Genomic DNA, 23,963 nt, shown 5'->3' on the forward strand with positions numbered 1-23,963 from the left:
CACTGTGTGGCGCTAGTTGTTGACCTCGAGGGGGAAAAAAAGCGCGAATTTTATTTTTTTATTTTTACTATTAAAAGTAAAGAATAAATAAATAAATAAATAAAAAGAGAAACTATAGAAATACCTATTTCAAATTCACACTAATTTATATACTAAATAGAAAAAAGAATAGAAAAAAAGAAAATAAAGGAACCAAACGATTAGGATTAAGAAGCCTACTGATCTGTGGGAAATTTTTGAAAATATCTTTACAATTTTTTGACACCTATCCAAATAAACAACCAGCAAAACAATTAAAAAAAAAAAAAAAACTAAATTTCAAAAAAATAAATAAAAGAGTTGTAGCCACAACAGCGTGTCAATCTTATTGAATTTGTCAAAAGAATAGGTGAAGAAAAAGAAAAAAAAAGAAAAAATAAAAATAAGAAGAAAATAAAAAGTGGATAGTTTGCATATTTCTTTCATGCAGAGGTATCTTCTTCCTTTGACTATTTCTCCTCATTCCCCCACTTGAAATATATTTTTTTTTTTTTTTTTATAAATTGAGCTGGGTAACATATTGTCTGTCTCAGTCAGTCGAGTTTCTCGCAACTCTCTGGCCAATCACTTCCCCTCTATTAATCCCCACTCTAAATAAAATTCTCAACAACACACTCACACACCAGGCATCTCAACTCGGCAGCAGTTACGGCAGCGTCAGATCGACAACGACCGTGTTCGACTAACGTTATATATTTACACACGAGACATTCAATACTATTATTATTATTACATTTATACGGTGGCTCTCACATCACAATTCAGTGCATCATCATCATCAACATCAACATCATCATCACAAAGAGAGCCAAGTGAAAAAAATATTTAAAATTAAAAAAATATATATATTTAATGAAAACAATTAACGTTAGTTTTAAACATTATTTTGACATAATTAATTTACAAGTTTAATTTAGATAAAAATACATTTGACATAAAAAAAAAAAAGTTTAATTGAAAATTGTGACACAAAAGTTTAGTGTTTATTTGTGATTAATTAAATTAATCAAGAAATGAGAACATCATATTAATTAAAATTAATATATTTTGATAATTTGACGTGAAATCAATTGGAAATGTGGAATTCTTCATTACACGGATTAAATGGAATATACCAAAAGTGTTAAATAAAGTGTGAATTTTTATTTGTGTGGTATTTATTTCACTACTACTATTTTTGTGTGAAAAAAGTGGCTTTTTTTTTTTTTGTTTACTTGTGTTATTAGTATATATATATATATTTGTTTTTTTTTTTTTTTTATATTGTTTTCTGTGTTTCGAAAAACGGGGGACTTGTTTTAGTCCCTTATGGCTGCGCAGAAAGTTTATTGTTTATTTGCCTCAAGAAGGTAACCCAAAATAGGGGTATTATTTAATAATAAATCAACAATTGTTGGTTTACATTAATTTTGTATAATTAATAATTTTTACAAAAATGTGGACCACAATGCTTATTTGGACGATGGCAGTTGTCCTACTTCCATCACCTCGTGTGGTAAGTTTATTAAATAATTGTTTTTCATTTGTTTTATTTACTATTTTTTCTTTTTTTTTATTTAATTTTTTTCATTCATAAAATTAATACTATACGTTATTTACAAGCTTCAATGTTTGGGTATGCTCCGAATGAAAATAATAATAGAACAAGTAGGGGAGAAAAAAAAAAAAAAAGAAATAAAGATAAAAATTATTAAGTTGTTTTAGCAACTTCAAGCAAACACAAATGATTGAGTGACCATAATAACTGTCACGCATATGAAAAAATAATAAAATTAGGGGTCAATGAATATACTTGAATTATAAATGAAAAAAAATATGTATAAAAAAAATTGTTACCTTGTGATTTGCTTGATCAGCTGAATAACCCACATTTTGTGAAAAATAAAATATCATGGGAAATATGAAGCAATGAAATTTGCAAGGTATCATTGAAATTCTTAATGAAAAAAATATTTTACACTGCGTTATTAATTTATTATCATTTTTTAACTTGTGAAATGCAATTTTTTTTTTTTTTTTTTTTTTGACCCAACCCTCAATGACAAAACAGAGTCGCAAGCAATTCTTCCTGGGAGAGACAACAAAGTAAAATAATAACTTTTTTTCGGAGTAAAATTTAAAGAAAAAAAATATACACAGACGACGAGTGAAGAATTTCTAAATTTAAATGCACTTGTCTAGAAATTTTTTAAAATACATTTTATTATTTTGAATATAACAAAATTGAACATGCATTTTTATTGGATAAATTTTGTTTTTTATTTTTGAGGATTTTGAATTAGTAATAATTATTATTAACAAGGGCAAAGTTATTTAAATCAATGGAAATATATATATATAAAATAGCGATAAAACTAAAATAAAATAACATAACGCATATCCATAAATACACGTTAGCCATTGGTTGAACAAAAATAGATCGAAGTTGAGTTAAAAGTGTAAATTCTCTTGAGACTTTAGTAGTATTTGTGTGCTGGATAATACACACAAAAAATGTATTATTATTTTTCATTTAATCACAAGATAAAACATACACTTGTTAAATTTAAAAAACAAAAAAAAACTTGTCATTGTTTTAATTTAAAAAACCAGTTAAAAACATGTTTTAAAATAAAATCTTTATATAAAAATTGCCAAAGTAAAAAAAAATATATATAACGTGATTTGTTTTTAAAATCGTAAAATAAATATTGATTTTCTGGTTTATTGGCATCCAAGTTGTCTTATTTTTTTTTTTTTTTTTCAAATTTTTATTACATTTTTTATTTTTGCGCAACTTCCGCAACAATTTTTTAAACATTTTTTATTTTTATCTAGAAATTTTTGTGCAGTGTCGACAAGACTATCGTAAAATAAAACAAATAAAAAGTTTTTTTTTTTTTAAATATAGGTATATAGAAAAATACTTGACAGGGGGTGAGTTACATGACAAAATTTAAAAGCGATCGATGTAAGGTTATCGTACCCTAGAGACAACAATGTATTTATTTTTATTTTTTATTTATTACACGATGAAAATAACAAGTCATATTATTTTCTACATGATAAAAAAAGTAAAATAAAAAAGAAAAAAACCATAATCCAGAAATAAACTCACTTACAATTGCACGATATAATTTATTTTTAAAATACAAATCAATGTCACTGTTATTTTTAATTTTTAATTAATATCACTGCAGCAATTAAAATATCCCTGCAGGGGATTAAGAATAAAAAAATCTAAACTGTTTTTTTTCTTTTTGAATATAATATATGTATCGAAAATCTTAAGGGGGGCAATAAATGAGAACAAAAAAATCTCATTTTTTATATATATTTTTTTTTTTTTGAATGGAGCAAATTGTGAAAGAGACTCCCGTCGCGAAAATCTCAAGGGAGAGTTTTTCGGTTTGAATATAAAATTTAAAATATATATATAAAAAAAGAAAAACAACTTCCAAGTATATTATTAGTGTGTGAAGTTTATATTTTGCAAATCATTATAAGTGAGTTTATAATATTGTGCCCATCTGTCGTCGTCATCTTGGTATGATGATGATGAAAGCGGATGAGACAAGATCGTGCCCGTTTATAAACCACATGTGCTTAAATTTACTCTTAAAAAAATAAATAATAAAAAATAAAAAATAAAAATGTCATATATAAAGTAGTACACAGTAGCACCAATAATTTATCATAATTAAAATTGACATTATATTGACATAAAATAAGATAAAAAAAAATTGAAATTTTGCAATGATAATATGTGTTTATAAATTTGCAAAGTGTTTTACATAATTTGTGTATATTTTAATATTGTTATTTAATATTATTTCAGGTGTATGCCTCTGGTGTATTTGAGCTACGTTTAAAATCATTTACAAATGAATATGGAAAAGACAACATGGGAAAATGTTGTTCTGGTAGTACAACAATAAATGGTACCTGTTTGGGTGTATGTAAAACAAGATTTCGTGTTTGTTTAAAACAATATCAAGCTAAAATTGATACAACAACACCTTGTACATATGGAGATGTTGTTACACCAGTATTAGGTGGTAATATTGTTAATTTAAATCCAGATGTTGCATTACCAAGTTTTACAAATCCAATTAGATTTCCATTTGACTTTTCATGGCCTGTAAGTATTTTTACACTTTAATTTTAATTTAATAATTACATATAGATGGTATTTTAATTATATAATGAGCATTGACAATTTAAAGTCAGTATTAAAAATTTAATTAATAATGTTTTTTTTTTTTTTTTGATTAATTGTTTATAGATTATAAGGTTTATTTTTTATAAACCATGTGGTTAACTGTAAATGTCACTTGCAATTCGAGACATTAAAACAACAGATGGTTAAAAAATAATTTTTTCAAATTCGTGCTCTCTTTTCGTGTACAGCCCACAGATAAATTCGATCACTTCACTTTTTTTTGGCTTTTTTTTTTTTCTTAAAACATTTTTTTTTTTTTTGCCCCACCCAGACTATCGCATCTTCTTATTATTCTCCAGTCTCGATGGGGATATTTTTCACTCGTCGAGGAGGCAACTTCAATTAACTAACCCATATGGCGCCCCATCCCCATATATATTTTTTTTTTTTCTTTTTTTTTTTTTCTCGTGACTGCTCTCATTTTATATAATCTTTTTTTCTTTCATCTATGATTACTAGACAAGTATAATTTTTTTACCAAGAAATTTGCTTCCTTATTTTTGTATTTAATTTTTCGGTGGCAATTTGTTTTTTGTTTTACCTTCTTGGATTTAAAAAAAAATACAGAAAGACAAAAATAAATTTCAGAGACATATTTTAATAACAGGTAGAATGAAAATAATATAGATGATCAAGACGAGACATGACTATTTCTTGGAATTGATCATCACAAATATAGAAATATATATATTTATTTCTGTACCACATGGTTGGTTTTCGTTTAATTTCATTTGGTTTTATACTTTTATTTCTACTGGAATGATGCTGCATTTAATTCAAAAAATAGAAACATATTACAAATGTGTCTATCTATATATATTATTATGTCTGGATGGATAAAGAAACCTGCTTATATATCTTTTGCCTTTTTATATTTTAATATATTATTATTATATATATTTCATCTTCGTGTTTAACTTCTTCTCGTGTACGAGATTATAGCCAAACGAGAACAGAGATTATCCTTTTTACAATTTAAATTTTAATATTAATTTATTTTAATTATTATTATTATTTGATATTCTTGTTTTTTTTTTATTTATTTCGACAATTGGTTGATATTTAATGACCAAGTGTTAAGAGGATTTGAATTTTATTCTTTCAACTATTTTTTTTATATTTATTAACACCCACTGATGTAAATTTTATTTATCTTTTTTTTTTCGGCTGACTAGATTTGTTTTATTCTACTTTCTTTTCCAGCAAAAAAAAACCGATGAATGGCTACATGTTCACAAAACGTTTTGCATAAATTATCAGGGTAGACCGCGTGCCTGTTTATATATATTTTTAGAAAATTATATTCACAATATCGTGGAATATTAAATTAAAATTTTGTATAAAAATTTTTTTGAAATTTATATACTGTTGCTTACATTGAATTTTATTGAGTCTATTCGTTTTTTCATCTATTATTTTTGTCATTCTTCATGTCATCTAGCAGTTTTGTATTTTTTTTTTTTATTTTTGGAAAATTCAAAGGTCACAACAGTATTCAAGGCCATCAATTCTAGGTATTTCTTTATACTCCCGTTTATTTATCCACCATAAAAATGGAGAAAAAAAAAAAAAAAATATCATGAATCCCATAACTCTAAGAAATAAAGCATCACCCACAGTGCTCAGATAACTTTTCTCTCTTCATTCTCTATTCTTTTACTTTGTACATTACACACAAAAACTCCAAAAAAAAAAAAAAAAAAAAACCACCTGCTTTTTAAATAAAAAAAAAGATGCTGAAATAGAAAATTAATGTTTTATGGTTTTCATTGTATTTCCGGTTGACTCTTTCAATTAAAAAAGGAATTTTTAAAATTATGTTGACACTTGAAAGATTTTTTTGAAAAATATATCATTTGTAAATGTCAGATTAAAGATTCAAAGGTTTAAAAAGACAATTAAAATAAAATGAATGAGTAATGATTTATTTGAAAAAAAAAAAAAAAATATACATATGATATATGAAATGTAAAATGACAGAATGTAAAACGAGAAATTCAAAATGATTTGATAAGACAGTGCTACCTGTTTTCACCTTTGTTTATCTCATATTTTAATATTAAATCAAATATAATAAAAAAAAAGGAAAAAGATTTCTGGCTGTCTTGTCATGTTTGACCATTCCATGATGATTAATACACACATTGTACAGTCTCATATTCCATTTTGTATTTATATATATCTTAAGAGAGGTAAAGAGAGGTAAGAGAGAGAGAGAGTAAACTGAGATTGCAGTGATCATTCTGTATTTATTTAAAAAATATATATCATTGTGTAGATGGGTTACGTATATAGTGATCAAGTGTATGTGTGAGGGAATGATGATAAAATAAAAGAGGGAGTAGATGAAGAGTGAGTGAGATAAAAATGAGGCAAGAAGAGGTGGAGGTATGCCAAGCAACAATCCGTGGGAACCAACTTGGAGAGTTTAAAATATACCTCTCTCTTTTACTCTTTATTATCATAGTACGTTTGTATTTCATTCTTTTTAGCTCTTCTTCTTCTTATTTTTATTCTTCTTCTTCTTCTTCTTCTATTTTTTCCTTTTCATCATTCGTTTTATTCCCTCTCTTGTAATTTTAACTCTTTTTTTTTTTTTTCCTTTACTCGTTTTTATTTAACCCTTTCACTCATTCATCCCTCTCTCTTTTTATATGATGATGATCATCATCATGAAAAATTTTAAACGAGAGGGGTTTTAATAAAAAAAATTAAATGACGAGAGAGATCATTTTTCTTTACTCCTTTTCTTCGCGTGTCATGTCTTTTTCTTGTCACTAGTTTTTTTTTTTTTATTTTATAACCATAATTATTTAGTGACAAACAAAGAGGACTAAATAGTTTCAAATATATGTGCAGGCTATGGTTTGCGAATAAAGAAAGATTGTCTGCCAAAACACACCCAACATTGTTCCTCCAAAAATACCAAACTTTTTAACATTTCTCAATACAATGTTTAAATTTTTTTTTTATTTTCAAATAAAAAAGCCTAATTTTTCTTTATTTTTTTTATTTCACCGACTTCAATTCCAATCTCGGTTATAAATTTCAACAAGAACGATCACGGTGGCATTTGTCTTCTCGTTGTTATTTATCCTCGAATTTTTTAATTTTTTTTTCTTTCATTTTTATATTAAAAACCTGCTGAGGTAGATGAAAAATAATATATATATATAAAAAAAGGGTTAAATGTGCAATATATATTTTTATTTGTCAAGCAAAATTTCAGCTAATTTATAAAAAAAAAAATATATTTTAATGTAATTTTTCTTTCTTGTCTTATAAATATTCATTTAAAGTAGTGAATTTATTTCAATTCAATAACGGAACTTGTTGTAGACGTGTTTTTGCATATAAATTCATGATTTTTTAATAATTTAAATAAATAACATTAATATGGAAATAAAAAATCTACAATATTATTTTTTTTTTTTTATTACAAAATGACTAATCAATTTGTGTGTAGGATTTTTATATATATTTTAAAAGAATTTTTTATATTTTTATTACACACAGTATTATGAGATCAAAAATGATAATTTTATTTGACACATAATAATAGTCAAAATAAATAATGTCCAAGACTATTGGTGAATGAAAAAATCAAAAAAATAATAAAATAAAAATATACGAGTATAAAGTCGTTTAGACTTATTCTTGTTAATGACTAAACACGTGTGTACCCACAGCACGCGTCGATCCTCCTTCTCCTCCCCCTAATTTTTCTCATGATGATCATCATTGACCTCCTCCTCCTCCTTCTCTTCTCTTATCCTCTCTTACATTCGTGACGATGATTTATGGGAAATAATGTAGCTTGCGGAAGTCAATTTTTGCTCCCTTTTTTTAAAATATAATTTCTATGTTTACTCCTTATTATTCTAATTGCAATAATAACTACTTTTTATTATTTTTAATATTTATTTATGTTTATATGCGCACTGAGGGCTCGTGCTCATTTTAATATACATTTATTTTTTTTTTTATTTTATTTAACATTGAATTTTATTTTATGTTTTTTTTTTTCTATCGCACATGCCAGGTGCACACGTGGCCATATAGTAAAAGTATTTTGTGCATATGCGTGACACCACCATGCACATTTATAATTTTTTTTTTTAAATTTATAATTAGTTTTTAAAAATACAAAAAATAATGTTCATTCCATTACAAATAATATACCATCTGTGTGTAATTTTTTTTTTTTTTTAATGTTTAAATTTATTTTATAATAATTATTTGTTGTTATTTTTCTAGGGTACATTTTCACTCATTGTTGAAGCTTATCATGATACCGATAATACAACACATCATTCAGCTGGTAAGTTTTAATATTTTTTAATTAAATTTTAAAGATTTTTTTTATTTAATTTAAATCTAGAGGTTTTTTTTTTTTTTGTTATATTACCTAAATCATTCAGCTAATGAAACGAAATTTTACAATCTTCTCCAAAGGAAAGAAAAAATGTTTAGATCTCATTAAGATTATCAAAAAATAAAAAATTAAAATATTCTTATATTAATTTTTCTTATCCCACGGTAATCAAAGTTACCTAAAAATTAAAAAAAAAATATACACCTGCATAACTTTCTCTAATTTGAGACATAATTTTTTAAAAATATAATATATTTATTTTTTATAATGATAATAATTATTATTAATAAACTGAGGAAGTTTATAATCTTTATGTTTTTTTTTTTTTCTATTTAAATTTATATATATATTCATTCAAAGCCCTTTTTATTTTTTTTTTTATTATCATGAGTTGCCTCAAGGGTTATCTAAAAACAAAATTACATAAGTTTTATCCGGTTTCTCTCGTGTGTCTAACACAGTGATGAGGTGTGCTAAAACATCTTGATTCTTAGGCCCCAGAGCTTGATTTTTCACCGGGGCATGTGCGGGCCAGCTGGATAATAAAATCCCTGGAAAAAATAATATATATATTTATAAAAAAAAAAAATGATATAATAACTAAAATAATTTTTAAAAAGACAAACCAAGTAGAGCATCAGCAGCAGTCACTTCCTGTCAGACGCGACGACATTAAACAGATATACAATGTCTTACTCATCTTCATCATCAAAATAAAAAACAACAACCCCTTTTTTTTAAATTTCAATCATCATCCCTGTATTTAAAATAAAAAAACAAAAAAAAACAACATTCATACATCAAAAAATAGAGAAAAAAAATCATTACATTTAAAGAAAAGAAATAAAAAAAAAAAAAAATCATCAACATGAAATTTTATATACTTTAATAAAACATTATGTATATAAAATATACCTGTCGTTATGTTATGCTCAAGCATGGATGATTTTTTTACCAGTTTACATACATATATCGATGTGTAATCTACACATACATATAGTAAAAATAAAAATATAAAAAAAGGCATGAAAGAAGAATGATGATGATAATAATGTTGATGGTGATGATGATGATGAAGAGAAGAGCAAGAAGAAGTTGATAATAATAAGGTGAAGGGATACACAGTTGCACATGAAAAGAGTGTGAATGAAACAGGACAGAGTAGAAGTGGACTCAGCCCAGGGCACTAGTGTTTCCTTCCTGTGTAACCGTATAGTTACCACCGCATATACAAATATGTAACACGACACCCCCTCAATACACTACAATAACACAGCCCTACTGTTCTTTTTTTTTTTTTTTTCTCTTTTAATTTTTCCAACATAATATAATAAATGAATAAAAGGAGAAAAAAAATTACATAACAATATAGAATTATATTTACTCCATTTTCAATTTTTTATATTTTAATCTTGGTGCTGCAGTTCATTATAAATTCATTGTTGAAAGAACAAATGAATATATTTTTAATCAGTTTTATAAATGCTTGTTTATATTTTCTTATTTATTTATATTTTATATATAATGAAATAATAATTTATAATGATTAATAATTGTTGATTATTTTGTCGAGTGGCTTCCGTGGATAATTTGGATACTTTTGTTCATGGCCGAAACAATCAATAGGTTTTATTATTATTATTGGTGAAGGTAGTTTCGTGTGGTGAAAACGGTCAGTCAGACGAACAAGTCAGTATAAAAATACAAAACACGCAACAATTTTTCCCCTACCAATGAAACAAGCCCTTTATTGCTATAAACTTACTGTTTGGATGCTGCTGCTTTGCTTCCTTTCTCACAATCGTTTCAGAATACCACCTTTTCCCCACTCTTTAATATATTTTACCTCCAATTTTATTTTTTTCGTTTCGTATTTAACTTTTTTTACTTTTTTTTTTTTTTATATTATTTCTCTACCTGAAACCTTTTTCGTCGTACTCCACCTGCAAAACTTCTTCACACACATAAAAATCAAAAAATAAAAAATAGATGATTTTATTTTTTTAGGACTACTTCTTTTTTATGTTCTTCTAAAATTAATATAAACTTAAAAACATGCGATTTAAAATGAAGAAAAATAAATAATTTATAAAATTATAATTTGGGTTTTAGATAATGTTGGTTAAATTGTTGTTGGTGTGTTTTATTTTTTTTTTTAGATGTGCAATTTTAATTTAAAAAAATTGTTTTTTTTTTTTCGAACATTTTATAAACGATCGTTCACCTTTTTAACTTGCGGTGATATAGTCTTGTGATAAAAGTATATTACAACAAGAGAGGGTAGAGAGGATAATAAAAATAAATATGAAAACAATAAAAAATGAAAAAAAAAAAAAAAATCTTGTTGTGTGTCGAGACAGCCGTGAGAGCCAATTCAAGTATAGCGCCAGTCAGAAGATGAAGATGATTTTTTTTCTCATTTTGTTATTTATATATATATTTTTTTGTTATTTTTCAAAAATATAAATTTTTTTTTTTTCCATTTTATTTGGAGTGTGGCGCTCTCAGTAGCTCCAGACTGCCGTTTTTCGTACGTATATATGTTGGCCGTATACAAACGTGTAACAAAACCAACCAAGCCACTTCCCTTCTGGGAACATCTACTGCAAGAGAAGACGCTAAATCGTTTAAGAAATAAAAAAAATATCTTAAGTATCCATGGGCACGCCATCCACGCGAAAATTCATACACCACTTGTATAATTTTTTTTATCTTATTATAATTTTTATTAAAAAAAAAAAAAAAATCATTTTTTTTCTCACTGGTGAATGATTATTTAACAATAATTTCCAGCTGCATTAATTTATATATATTTTTTTCCAATCCTAATTTCCCAAAATACAAATGATATATATTTTGCAGGGTATATAGGGATGATTTTTATATTTATCTTTCAAGTCTCATGTGAAAGGTGCATCCTTTTACTTTTCACTAAGAAAAAGATGCATAACGGGCTCCTCCTTATAGCTTACCTGTTCCCCATGGGCATTAAATAATACGAGGAGGTTGATGAGGAGGAGTAATATAAAAAAAAATATCAAAAAAAAGGAAAAAAAAAACCGCCTCTTTCCCAGAGTCTACGTACTCTACTCTGATGTTTATTCTGGTGTATATTATATAGAGTTCTTTTTTTCTTTGCTTCTTTAGATTTTTTTTATATATATATTTTTGCCGGATGCGTACATGAAGAAGTAGCAATAGCGGACGAGCGTCCGGTCTTTACAGGGCCGATGCATTTCGATCACTAAATCATATAAAGAAAATAATTTTATCCCAAAAATATATTTGTTAGTATAATAATATTAAATTGTTTGTTTATAATTTATTGCAGAAAAAGTATTGATAACAAGACTGACAACTCAACGCTGGCTGGATGTTGGAACATCATGGACTGAGGATGAACATAGAAGTGCACATGCACGTATGGTTTATGAATATCGTGCAACTTGCAGTGCACATTATTATGGCAAGGGTTGTGAGAATCTATGCAGACCCCGTGACGATAGCTTTGGACATTACAGCTGCAGTCCAACCGGTGAACGTGTATGCTTGTCAGGATGGAAGGGCGATTATTGTGCAACTCGTGAGTACATTTATATATTAATTTTTTATTTTTCATATATATTTATTTATTTATTAACACTGTTTTATACTACTATACCGTCTTGTCGCGATATACCGATAAATTAAAATTCATCAAAAACATAATAAATCAAATGGTATAAATTATTCATATATATTTTCAATTATTTTTTCTTAATAACAAGTACCACTTGTATATATAGTGTCAAGTGATTTCTCATGAATACAGCATGCAGTTACTTTATTTCATTTTTCTTATTCTTTTTTTTTTTATTTTTTGAATTATGAAATATTTTTTTGTAACTAGGGTAGTTGGTGATGGTTGATCCATCAAGTTATAGTGGTTTTTATTATTTTGAGGGTTGGTTACTATTAAACTACACACAGAGAGAGGGAGGAAAACAAGGACCTTAAAGCAGCTGCAACTCGCAACTAGGGCCCAGGGCTTTAGTCTCAACAGCTGCTTTAAAAATACAACAGCTGCCCCAGACTTTGCACTTCACTTCGTTTTGCCTCTTCTTTCTTTTTCTCCATTTTAAAAAAAAAAGAAAAAAAATTATTTGCTTCTTTATTCATCTTCTTTTATTAAATATTACATGTCCTTTTTTATCACATTTACTTTTCAATTCATATTTAAAGCGTCTAGAATTTCTCTTTCTCTCTTACTTTTTTTTTTTTTTTGGTTGTACCTGCCCCCCTTGTGATATGTATAAATTTTTTTTTTTTTTTTATTATTCTCATTTTCATCGTGCGTAACACACTGTATATATGCACCTTTAATGTTGAATTTTCAACAGTGCAAGTTTTATGAAAGGAAATAAGGTTGTCCAATTTAGCGTCTATACTTTTTCTTCTTTAGCAGGTATAAAAAACAACTTGTACTACTTGGTAGTCATTTTTCTCCAGTTATTTTTTAACTGGAATTTTACACCCCTCTGGATGACACACACACATACCCAAATAGAATTTATGTATAAAATTTAAAATTAAAAAACAACATAGTCACCATAGACCTGCAGGCAGAATAGAAAGTGACAGTTGTGTATTTGCCTTAGGTGGGGTTGAAGCAAAAAAAAAACTGTAATGATAAAATAAAAATTCGATAGAAATAACCGTTAAAAAAACCGTCAACGTATATTAAATAAATTCTTTTAAAGGGATACATATTATGCCCCCTAGCTTGTGTGACGAGGTCAGGTATTTTGAAAGTTGATATTTACGATAATTATTTTAAATGAAATCTATAACATTATTATTTTTAAAAAAAAAAATAAATTTCTATATTATATAAAAAATAAAAATGTATAACATTTTGAAAAATATATTTATTAATATGAATTTTTTTTAGTTAATTTTATTTGACAAGTTTATATCTGTCGAGTATTAAATTTATTATTTTTTATTTTAAAATTTGCAACAACCTTGTCGAAATGAGAGAAAAGAAATAAATTAAAAACACATTTATGTGTGGGCGGGTATCATGAAAGAACGAAGAAATATGTCTTGGTGCGAAAAGAAGAAAAAAAAAAAAAGGATTTTCGAAAAAAATAATATAAAAAAATCGAAAGAAATAAAAAATTACATTTTTTTTTTATAAATATTCATTTAGTTATTTATTTTATTTTTCATTCAGGTTATTTTATGTGTGTATGTGTGTGTGTGTATTTCATCGGGATATCAGGATCAGTGGAATCCTTGCGATTTGGTCTTGGTCTCTCCTACGATCCAGCCAACAAGGACTATAAATACCTCGTCGGTTATTCGCGAACAACATGAGATATCCTCGCCGTAAAAAAAAAAAAAAAAAGAAATTAAACCGAGTCAAATTTAAAAAAATTAAATATTTAAAAAAAAAATAATAAAAAATAATATTAAATGAATAAAACAAGAATGAGCATGTTGAATACAATCATTTTGTTGATTTGCAAAAAAGAAAAAAAAAAAAAAAATTATTGCTATTGGTTATTACACTCTTTTGTCGCACCAGAAAAATTCCTTTTCCCCTCTACGTTTAATTTATTTTATATATGTATATTTAGTACAACCATTAATGCTTATCATCAATGTAAAATATAAGAATTAATAAACAACAACTAATATACAATTTAAAATTAAATTTTGTTATTTAAAATATAAATGTTGTTGTTTTTTTTTTTTTTTTAAATTTTATTGTTTTAAATATTTGTTTGATGTTTATTTTCTTCATTTAACAAATAAGAAACCCATCAGGGAGCGGTATAGCACACCTCCTTCCAACCCCCTTTTATTGCGAATAGATCGTATCATTTTGTTACCTGCGCGAGAGAGTTTGTTGGAACCACGAAGCCAAGAAAAGAAAACGACTATAAAATTCTCGGCGGGTATATACATCGTCGATTAATTTAAGTCGAGTTGTGAAGAAGAATAAAGAAAGAGATAGTCTAGGGTCATGATGATGGGGGATTAAAAGACGTTGGGAAGGGAAGAGGTTAAGAAGAAGTTGAAGAAGATAGGAATGCCTTCACTCCAGCAAAATTTTTATTTTATTTTTATATATGTATGTGTGTTGCAAGCGCAAATCCAGCATGCACTCTTCGTTTTAAAACGAGTCTTGATTTTTAATATTTTTTTTTTCTTTATTTAACTCTTTTTTTTAATTTTATTTTCTCTTTGAAGCTTACACATACATTGTACAAATGTCTGGTTTAATACACACGTATTAAACTTGTATAACCATCTATCTATATATATATAAATAATTTTATGTGAAGAGAAGAGATCCGCTACTTGCCTTTGTAGCTTCAAGCTAAATGTACACTTTAGCTATTATTATTTCCGGACTTGAAAAAAAAAATAAAAATAAATATAAAAACAACTTATATAAATACACATATATTTTTTTGACATTTATATTAATTTATACAATTGTAAAAAATATATATTAAATTTAATTTTAACTATAAAATAATTGTAATTATAATTTTAAATTTTTTAAAATTCCAATTTTTTTTTTTATTTTTGCAGCTCGCTGTTTGACTGGATGTAATGAACAGCATGGACACTGCAGTCAACCCAACGAATGCACGTAAGTTTCAATATGAAAAAAATTTATTATTACATATTTATAATTTTTTTTTTTCTCGTTTTTAATTAAAAAACAAATATTTCTATTTATTCTTCTTGTTAATACCAAGAAAATATCCTTTTCTCCTTGCGCTGGATTAACATGGAAACACGACCCACGTCTGGCACATTTATACAAGTGCCACACACACACACTTAGATTGTCGGTCCATCATGAATAAAAGGGGGGAAAAAGTAGGGGATAAATAATAAATAAAAATGAAGAAAAAAATTACAGACTCCATAACGTGCATATTGCAGTTTCGTAACGCGCCATGCACTTCTTTCCTTCAACTATACATGCAGTTTAAAAAAAAAACTAAATAAATAAATATATAAAAATGTTAATGTACCTTACCCCATCAGCCTCTTCTCGATATACCATGTACATAAACTTTTCATGAATATACATATGAAAATGACACGTGTTGCTACTTGATGGTAATATACAAGATATACATTGAAGAAAAAAAAAAAAAAACTATATAGAAAATTGGATGGAATTAAAAATAGAAAAAGAGAAAGGCAAAATGAGATTACAAAAAAAAAAAAATTATATTTTTAAATTAATACTGTTTGTATATATCATTGAATTTTTTTATTTGCACTATAAAATACCAACAAATTGATTATATTTAAAAGAAAAAAATATAATAAAAATATTTGTTAAATATAAATCTCGTCTGATGTAGTTTAACTCGAAGCTTACAAGTTAACTCGATCATCTAATTACTCGAACTGGGGGTTAATTGTCACGACAACTATTATAACGATGTACACATTAATTTTAACATCAAGAGGACAATGGGTCAGGATCAAAGAGAAATAAAATCTCATACCGAAAATAATATTAAATTATTAAAATTAAAATTTATATATATCATTGCGCAAGCTAAAAATTAAATTTAAAAATTACCTGTTTGATTAGAAAAAATATAAAAATTAAAATTTAATATAAAGGGTTAATGTACAAATAAAAAAAATGTATAAAAGAAATACGAGAATTGAAATAAAACTATGCGGAAACGGGAGTCGACGCGCCCTGATGTTTCGCGGAAGACATACGTGCCGTAAATTCGTCGCTGGCCGTTTAACCTGTAATGCGATAGAAGGCAGGGACCGTGGGAGACACAATGTTAGACAAGGATATAAATAAATATATTTCTCTTTTTATCTTACATATAGTAAATGAAAAAAAAAAAAATATATATTATGTATATGTGCGCGAGTCGAATAATACGCACAAGCCGCGGGGATCGGTCTCCATTTGAATTACGTGAAAGAATCACACGTTTATTTTTTATTTCAACGATTGAAATTTTCGGTGAGTTCTCAATCGTATTATAATATTATTACATATGCCTTTTTACAAAAAAAAAAAAAAAATTAAATAAAAAAGGGGGTGGGTAGATTGATGATAATTTGGTGGGAGGAAAAACAGCGACACTTTGTTGTAGGAGCTGAATACCGATTAACTGGTATATAACGATGAGAAAATCAACATCACTGATGCCCACACACACACACACACACACATTGGCTATATAATAAAAAATTTGCAATTTTATAAAATCTATAAATTGCATAGCTTGATTTCTTTTTTATTTTTATTATGACCTAAATAAAAAAAAAAAATGCAGAAAAAGTTAAAAAAAAAATTAAATTTTTATAATTATATATATATAGTATATGTCTTGAAGTCATTGACACAGTGACAAAGAAAATTCTACACCTCCGGGTTAAGAAGAAGCCTTTAGCTTCTGCCTCGCTTGATGCTTGGTTCATCTTTGTTTTTTTTTTTTTTCATTTTATTTTTGCAACAACTAGTGAGTGTGTGTGTGTGTGTGTTGAGTATAACTATCCAATCTCAGGTGCACCCTCCAATGTGTGGTGCATGTCCACCTCCTCCTTCTTCATCATCATCATTTCTTATTCTTTTTTTTTTCCAGCTTCTTATCTTTTTTGTTTTTTTACTACTACTACAACTACTACATTTTATTTATTTCTTATTTTAAGGTCTAGTCACCTCCCCAGCACTATTATTCTTTCCTCTTTGATTATTTTTAATTTTTATTTTACTCTGTTCCATCCAATTCCCTTTTTTTTTATTCTTATATATGTATATATTAGAAAAGAGGTATACGGTATTTAATGGTATAGTCATGGGACGATGGCAATACAAGCAAAACGTAAAATCAGCATCAGAAAACAGCAGCAGTACCAGTAGAAGCATCAACTTCTTCTAGACAAAGATAATAAAAATATATATATATAGACACATATACAAACATGCATTCATAAGATATCCTAGAGTGAGTTTGTGTATGAGAGACACACGGATAAGTCACATGTACATAGGGGGGCCCGTAACCTTTCCTTGACCCGCATACTGAACGGCTGTGTGCCGTGGCTCGAACCGTGGGAAACACTCTACTCGCCGACTCATCCCCACTTGGCCATTCTCTCTTATAGCTATCGCATTTACTCTTTTTTTCTTTGCATCTCAGCACAATCATACTCTCTTTTTCTAACTCTTTTTTTTTTTTTTTCATTTTTATTCTCCTCTTTTTCTTCTTCATCTTCTGATTCTCCTCTTTTTCTTTTTCTTCATCATCACCACCACCACCATCATCATCATCATCATCATCTTCAAGCGATCTTCTACACCGTTCACATTCACCTCCACAATCCACACCACCACCTTGATTATTATTTTATTTTATATTTTTTTTTTAAATTTTATTTTCTTTACTCTTGCCTCTCTCTTTTTTTTATTTTTTTATTCCTCTCAACTTTATATATACACTGATATCTTTTCACCCACCCGGACAGCCTTTCATCTTGCATTCCCTTCGTCTATAACATGTGGAAAGAGAGACCCCTGGACACAACTACTATACGGTAATGGCCGACCACCACATCCTCTTCTTTTTCATCTCAAAAAATTTACCTTTATTCTTTCTTTCTTTCTACATATACTTCCTTCCTTCCTTCCGTTCAATTTACAAAATAAAAAAATATTTATTTTTTTTTATATCCGTCTTTAAATTTGAAAAGATTCAACCCTCAGGCTCTAGTACTTTTTTTTTTTTTAAGAGATTATTTTACTACAAAATGAATTGGGTCAATGGAAGTAGGAGGATATATATTCATTTCTAATTTTAGTATGAAAATAATTTTATTATGTGTGGATGCACAAGTTATTTGATTCTGATGATGGGAAATAATTTTTTTTTAAATTTTGAATTATGACTGAAATTAAAAATATTTCATTTGACAAACCGGATATATCGAATTGCTTTGAGCATGAGAATATAATTTTATTATATAAGTAATATATGTTGAAAAAATAATTAATAAAAAAATTTTTAAATTTTTTTGTTTCATGTAGATGTAATCCTGGCTGGACTGGACAATTCTGTGACCAATGTGTTAGATATCCAGGATGTCTTCATGGTACATGCCAAAAACCATGGGGTTGTATGTGTAATGAAGGATGGGGTGGTTTATTTTGTAATCAAGATTTAAATTATTGTACAAATCATAAACCATGTATGAATGGTGGCACCTGTTTTAACACCGGTCAAGGTTCTTACACCTGTTCTTGTGCTCCTGGCTTTACTGGTACTGATTGTGAAACACCATTGTCTGATTGTCATTCAAATCCTTGTTTAAATGGTGGTTCATGTTCAATGAATAACAATAATACAATTACTGGATCATCATCATCCTCATCATCATCATCAGGATCATCAGGATCATCATCATCATCATCTTCAACAGGATTATCAAATCAATTCAACAACAACAACATGGGAAATAAAACAAATGAATCAACAATTCAAACAGCATATCGTTGCACCTGTTTACCAGGTTGGAGTGGTCGTCATTGTGAAATAACATCAAAATCATGTAGAGATTCACCATGTTTACATAATGGTGTATGTGTTGATGATTCATTAAAAGGATATACTTGTCATTGTACAGCTGGTTATTCTGGTAAAGATTGTGAAACACAAGTTGATGAATGTTCACCAAATCCATGTAATAATAATGGTACATGTACACCAACACAAAATGGTTTTATGTGTACTTGTCCAGCTGGTTATACTGGTGATAATTGTGAAATAAATATTGATGATTGTCAAGGTGATCCATGTTTAAGTGGTGGTACATGTGTTGATATGATTAATCGTTTTCGTTGTCAATGTGTACCTGGTTATGTTGGATTATTGTGTCAAGATAAAGTTGATTATTGTTTAGCTAAACCATGTGCAAATGGTGGTATATGTGCATCTGGAACAAATGATTATGTTTGTACATGTAAAGCTGGTTTTACTGGTAAAGATTGTAGTGTTGATGTTGATGAATGTAAAAGTAATCCATGTAATAATGGTGGTTTATGTAAAAATCGTGTTAATGGTTTTGTTTGTGAGTGTACAACTGGATGGCGTGGTGATACATGCAATGAACAAAATGATGGTACAACAATTGTACGTCCATCAAACAACAACAACAACTATAACAACAATAACAACAACAACAACAATAAACGTCATTTTAATATGAATAATACAAATAACAACAACAACAATAATCATCATTATAATAATAATGGTATACCACCATCAGGTGCAAGTTATTGGTCTGGTAATTTATCAAGACCATCAGCTGAAGCACGTGATGCTGGTTTAACAACTGAACATGTTGTTGTTATTGCAACATTATCAACAGCAGTACCAGCATTTGTACTTGTTGCTGCAATTGCTGTTATGTGTATGAAACGTCGTCAAAAACGTGAACAAGCACGTGCTGATGAAGAAGCACGTATACAAAATGAAAGAAATGCTGTACACAGTAGTTTAACAAAACGTATTGTAACAAGTAATTGTAATGGTACAAATAGTAATGGTAATAGTAGTTTATATCAAGGTAATCAAACAAATACAAATAGTAGTAGTATTTGTTCAATAAATGGTGATTCACATATGATTAAAAATACATGGACTGCAAATAAAAGTGTTAATAATTCACGTAATGATAATACACGTGATGATTTAGATTTATCATTTCAAACTGATAGTGGACATGATATATCATGTGGCGGTGGAGGTGGAGGAGGAGGTGGTGGTTATAAACCAGAACAAATAATAAATGATGGAAGATCAAGAACACCAAAACAATTAAATACTGATGCTGCTGCACATCGTACATCTTATCATTTTCAAAAAGATAAAGATATATGTGGTAGTGTTGGTGGTTTAATTGATTCAAAAAGAACATCATCAATATTTTCAACAAATAATAATAACAATAATAATAATAATAATAACAATAATACAGATTCATGTTGTGGTAATGATCCAGCGTTACTTAAAAGACCGTTAAATGATAGTGGTGGCGGGGGTGGTGGTGGTGTTAATGAGGGTAATTGTGGTGTATATGTCATTGATGATCATTATAGACATGATTCAAGTATTGCATCAACCCTTGCAACAGAAGTGTAGTAGTCATCCATTTATTTAATTTAAACTAAAAAAAGAAATTATTATTATTATTATACAGACAATGCATTGCTGCGTTACAAAGACTATTATCAATTATTAATCTCTCTCTTTTCTTTTTTTTCAATATTTTTTTAAATTCAATTTTGGTATAATTATTAATTATTATTATTAAAACTATATTTTCAATCTCCCTGATTAGTCAGCCGTATATTTATCCGTTATTTTTTTTTTTTTTCAAATAACTGTTAAAACTTTTTTGACTATTTTTCGTTTTTTTATTTTATTTTTTTTGATACTGTATTTTATTGTGATTAAAGTTACTTTTAATAGCTTGATATTGAGTTTAATTAATTTCAAATTATTACGAAAAAAAAAAAAAATAATACAGTAAATAGAAAAAAAAATAAATAAACTTAAAATTACGCCAAAATGTTTTAGAAACATTTAAATGCACATTTACGCGAGTAACTGGATTATTTCGTGTTAGCACAAAATAGACAGGGAGATTTGAATGAAAAATAAGAAGAAAAAAATATATATATATTAAATAAATAATAGTTAAAGAATAAATTAAAAAAAAAAAAAAAAAAAAATATAAAAAAAAGAAAAAGAGAGACGAAGATAAAAGTGAGAGAGCCGCTTCGGTGATGCAAATGCACGCCAACGCGCAAAATAATAAAATTTAAAATAATAATAAATAAATAAATAAAAAACACCCCCCTCCACAAGTCCCTTAGGTATTTATAATAATTATCAATGCTCGAAGCAAAAGTAAAATAAAACGAAAAAAAAAAAAAAACTGTACAGAATTAATTTATTATAATTGTTATTTACTATTATTACGGAGTTTTCACCGTGCTATTGATGTTATGTGTATTTAAAAAAAAAAACGACGACGAAGATGATGATGATGATGAAGAAAAAAACTAAGAAAAATGAAAAAAAAAAAACATAATATTAATAGCTTTATTATTGATAATTATATTATGGATTATCATTGTTCCAATAAATTAAATTTACGTTTATGTGTATGTTAGAGTGACCTCTGTATATGTGCATTTCAATTTTTTTTTTTTAAATTTTTTTTGTAAACGTCGATTAATATATATAAAAAATAAAAAATATATTTTTTTTTGCAACGAGTGATTATGTGCGTGTGAGAAAAAATTGTACATCGAGTATGCATGTATATGTCTGTAAATGTGTATTATTTTATATATATAAATATATCTATATATTTTTTTTTTTTTTTTGAATGTAAAAACGTCAGGATTTATATATGTTTCGTAATGATATTTTTTTTTTTTTTTTATTTCTTTTTGTTTTGTCGGGAAGGCGCTTTTTTCGATGACCCGATTTTGTGTGTGCGCGGCCTTTAAATCAAATCGAAATCTTTTGTGACTTTGGAATTTTTTTGGTAAAATTTTAGAATCATGACGTCATAAATTTCTATAATGTCCAGAATTGCAAATTTGACAATGAAGGTTTTTTTTTTTTTTCGTCTCGAATGAATTGTGATTGAAAGAAAAAAAAAAAAAAAAAAAAAAAGTGAACGGGGTTTCGTAAAGACATGTTCATTTTTTTTTTTTTTTTTCGTTTAATTTTTGAGTCAAGCAATTATGTTGGAAAAATCATTAAACGAAAGTCTGGAGTTTTTGTTTTTGTAAAGTCTGCGACTAAAAAAAAATTGTCAAGATATTTTTTCTTATACTTTTTTTTTTTGTTATTTTTTCGAGTTGACTTTCGAGAACAGACGTACGGTGACACTCAGCCAGGCTAAAGGAGTTTTATAGTTTCCAAAAATAATTTTTTGGATGGAAAAAAAAATAATGATAAAAAGACATGCAGTGACGCCCCTCTTTTGCGACATACATATAATATTGTATTTGTTTTTTTTTTTTTAAATTTATTTCCTGTGTGCTGCCGACGAGGGACGACACTGCGTCTCATTGCTAAACGCACCGACGTCTGTTTGCGAATGTATCTTTACAACGAAAAAATAAAAAAAAAAGGGAAAAGTATACAAGAGAAATGAGCGATGGATAGATAAATATAAAAAGTTTTTGGAAAAATAATTTTTAACCAAAGCATGCAATTGAAAAAAAAAGAAAGAAAAATAATAATAAATAGTAAAAATGGTTAAATAAATATAGTAATGATTATAAAAAAAAAAAATTGTAAGGCCGTGCACAGATTACGTGACTCATCTGGGCATTTATTTTGTAAAAAAGAATAACTTTATTTATGATTTTTTTTTTCTGAAAGAGATTGTAATGTCGAGGTGAATGACAAGATTCTATATACAGAATTGTTAACTACTTTTTTTTTTTTTTTTTCATTTTTGCTATGTCATATTTTTTTGTATCATTTATCTTTTGTATCATCTTTATTTATTTATATATTATATTTTTTTTTCTTTTATACAAATTGATGAGAATGCAGACACCTTGCATGATTAATATACAAAATTTAATTCACAAATTTATAGACAAAAATATTGAAAGAAAAAAAAAAAGAAATAATTATGAAACAATGTGACTAATTATGTGGCGAAATTAAATGTTTAATTATTTATTTTGTGAATTTATATGGAGGTTACTAATTCGTAAATTAATAACTAAATAATAAATTTTTTTTTGATAACGAAAATTAAAATTAAATAAATATCATGACGAAAATTTTTTGTAGACTCTTGTAAAACATATGACAATTACGATGGTATAAAAAAAAAATCAAAGATTCGATTATGTTCTTGTTGAATTATAATTAATTAATTTAAAAAAAAAAAAAAACAAATTAATAAATAAACAAATATTTATAAAAAATAAAAAAATGAATTGAATAAATTTAAGTCCCATGACACATTTCAGGGAAAAATCAAAGATAAAATATTTGGAATTCTTGTTTTTTTTTTTCCCATGATTTTTCAGATATAAATCATCAATTAAAAAATAATAAGTCCAAATTGTTTCTTATTTTTTTCTCTCTGTCTTGACCCTCCAAGACGATGAAAAATTAATATGAAAAAAAAAAAATAAATAACAAATTTATACAAATATATTTTCCAATATCTTTTTTCATTTTATACAATCACTCAGATAATTATAAATGTTTTTTGAAAAATAAAAAAAAATTGACTTAAACAAGCAAATATTAA

At 26.9% G+C, this 23,963-nt stretch overlaps 1 protein-coding gene across 1 annotated transcript; it reads left to right on the forward strand.

Annotated features, from left to right (window-relative positions):
* The first annotated feature begins 364 nt into the window (after positions 1-364).
* LOC122853033 (neurogenic locus protein delta-like) lies at positions 365-23,472 on the forward strand. The gene is made up of 6 exons (XM_044153237.1): positions 365-1,534; positions 3,857-4,159; positions 8,498-8,561; positions 11,947-12,198; positions 15,201-15,261; positions 18,691-23,472. The coding sequence occupies exons 1-6, from the start codon at positions 1,475-1,477 to the stop codon at positions 20,804-20,806; spliced, it is 2,856 nt and encodes a 951-aa protein (XP_044009172.1). The 5' UTR covers positions 365-1,474; the 3' UTR covers positions 20,807-23,472.
* Positions 23,473-23,963: the final 491 nt, after the last annotated feature.

The sequence above is a fragment of the Aphidius gifuensis genome, linkage group LG3, assembly GCF_014905175.1.
Source record: "Aphidius gifuensis isolate YNYX2018 linkage group LG3, ASM1490517v1, whole genome shotgun sequence".
Taxonomy (NCBI): Eukaryota; Metazoa; Arthropoda; class Insecta; order Hymenoptera; family Braconidae; genus Aphidius; species Aphidius gifuensis.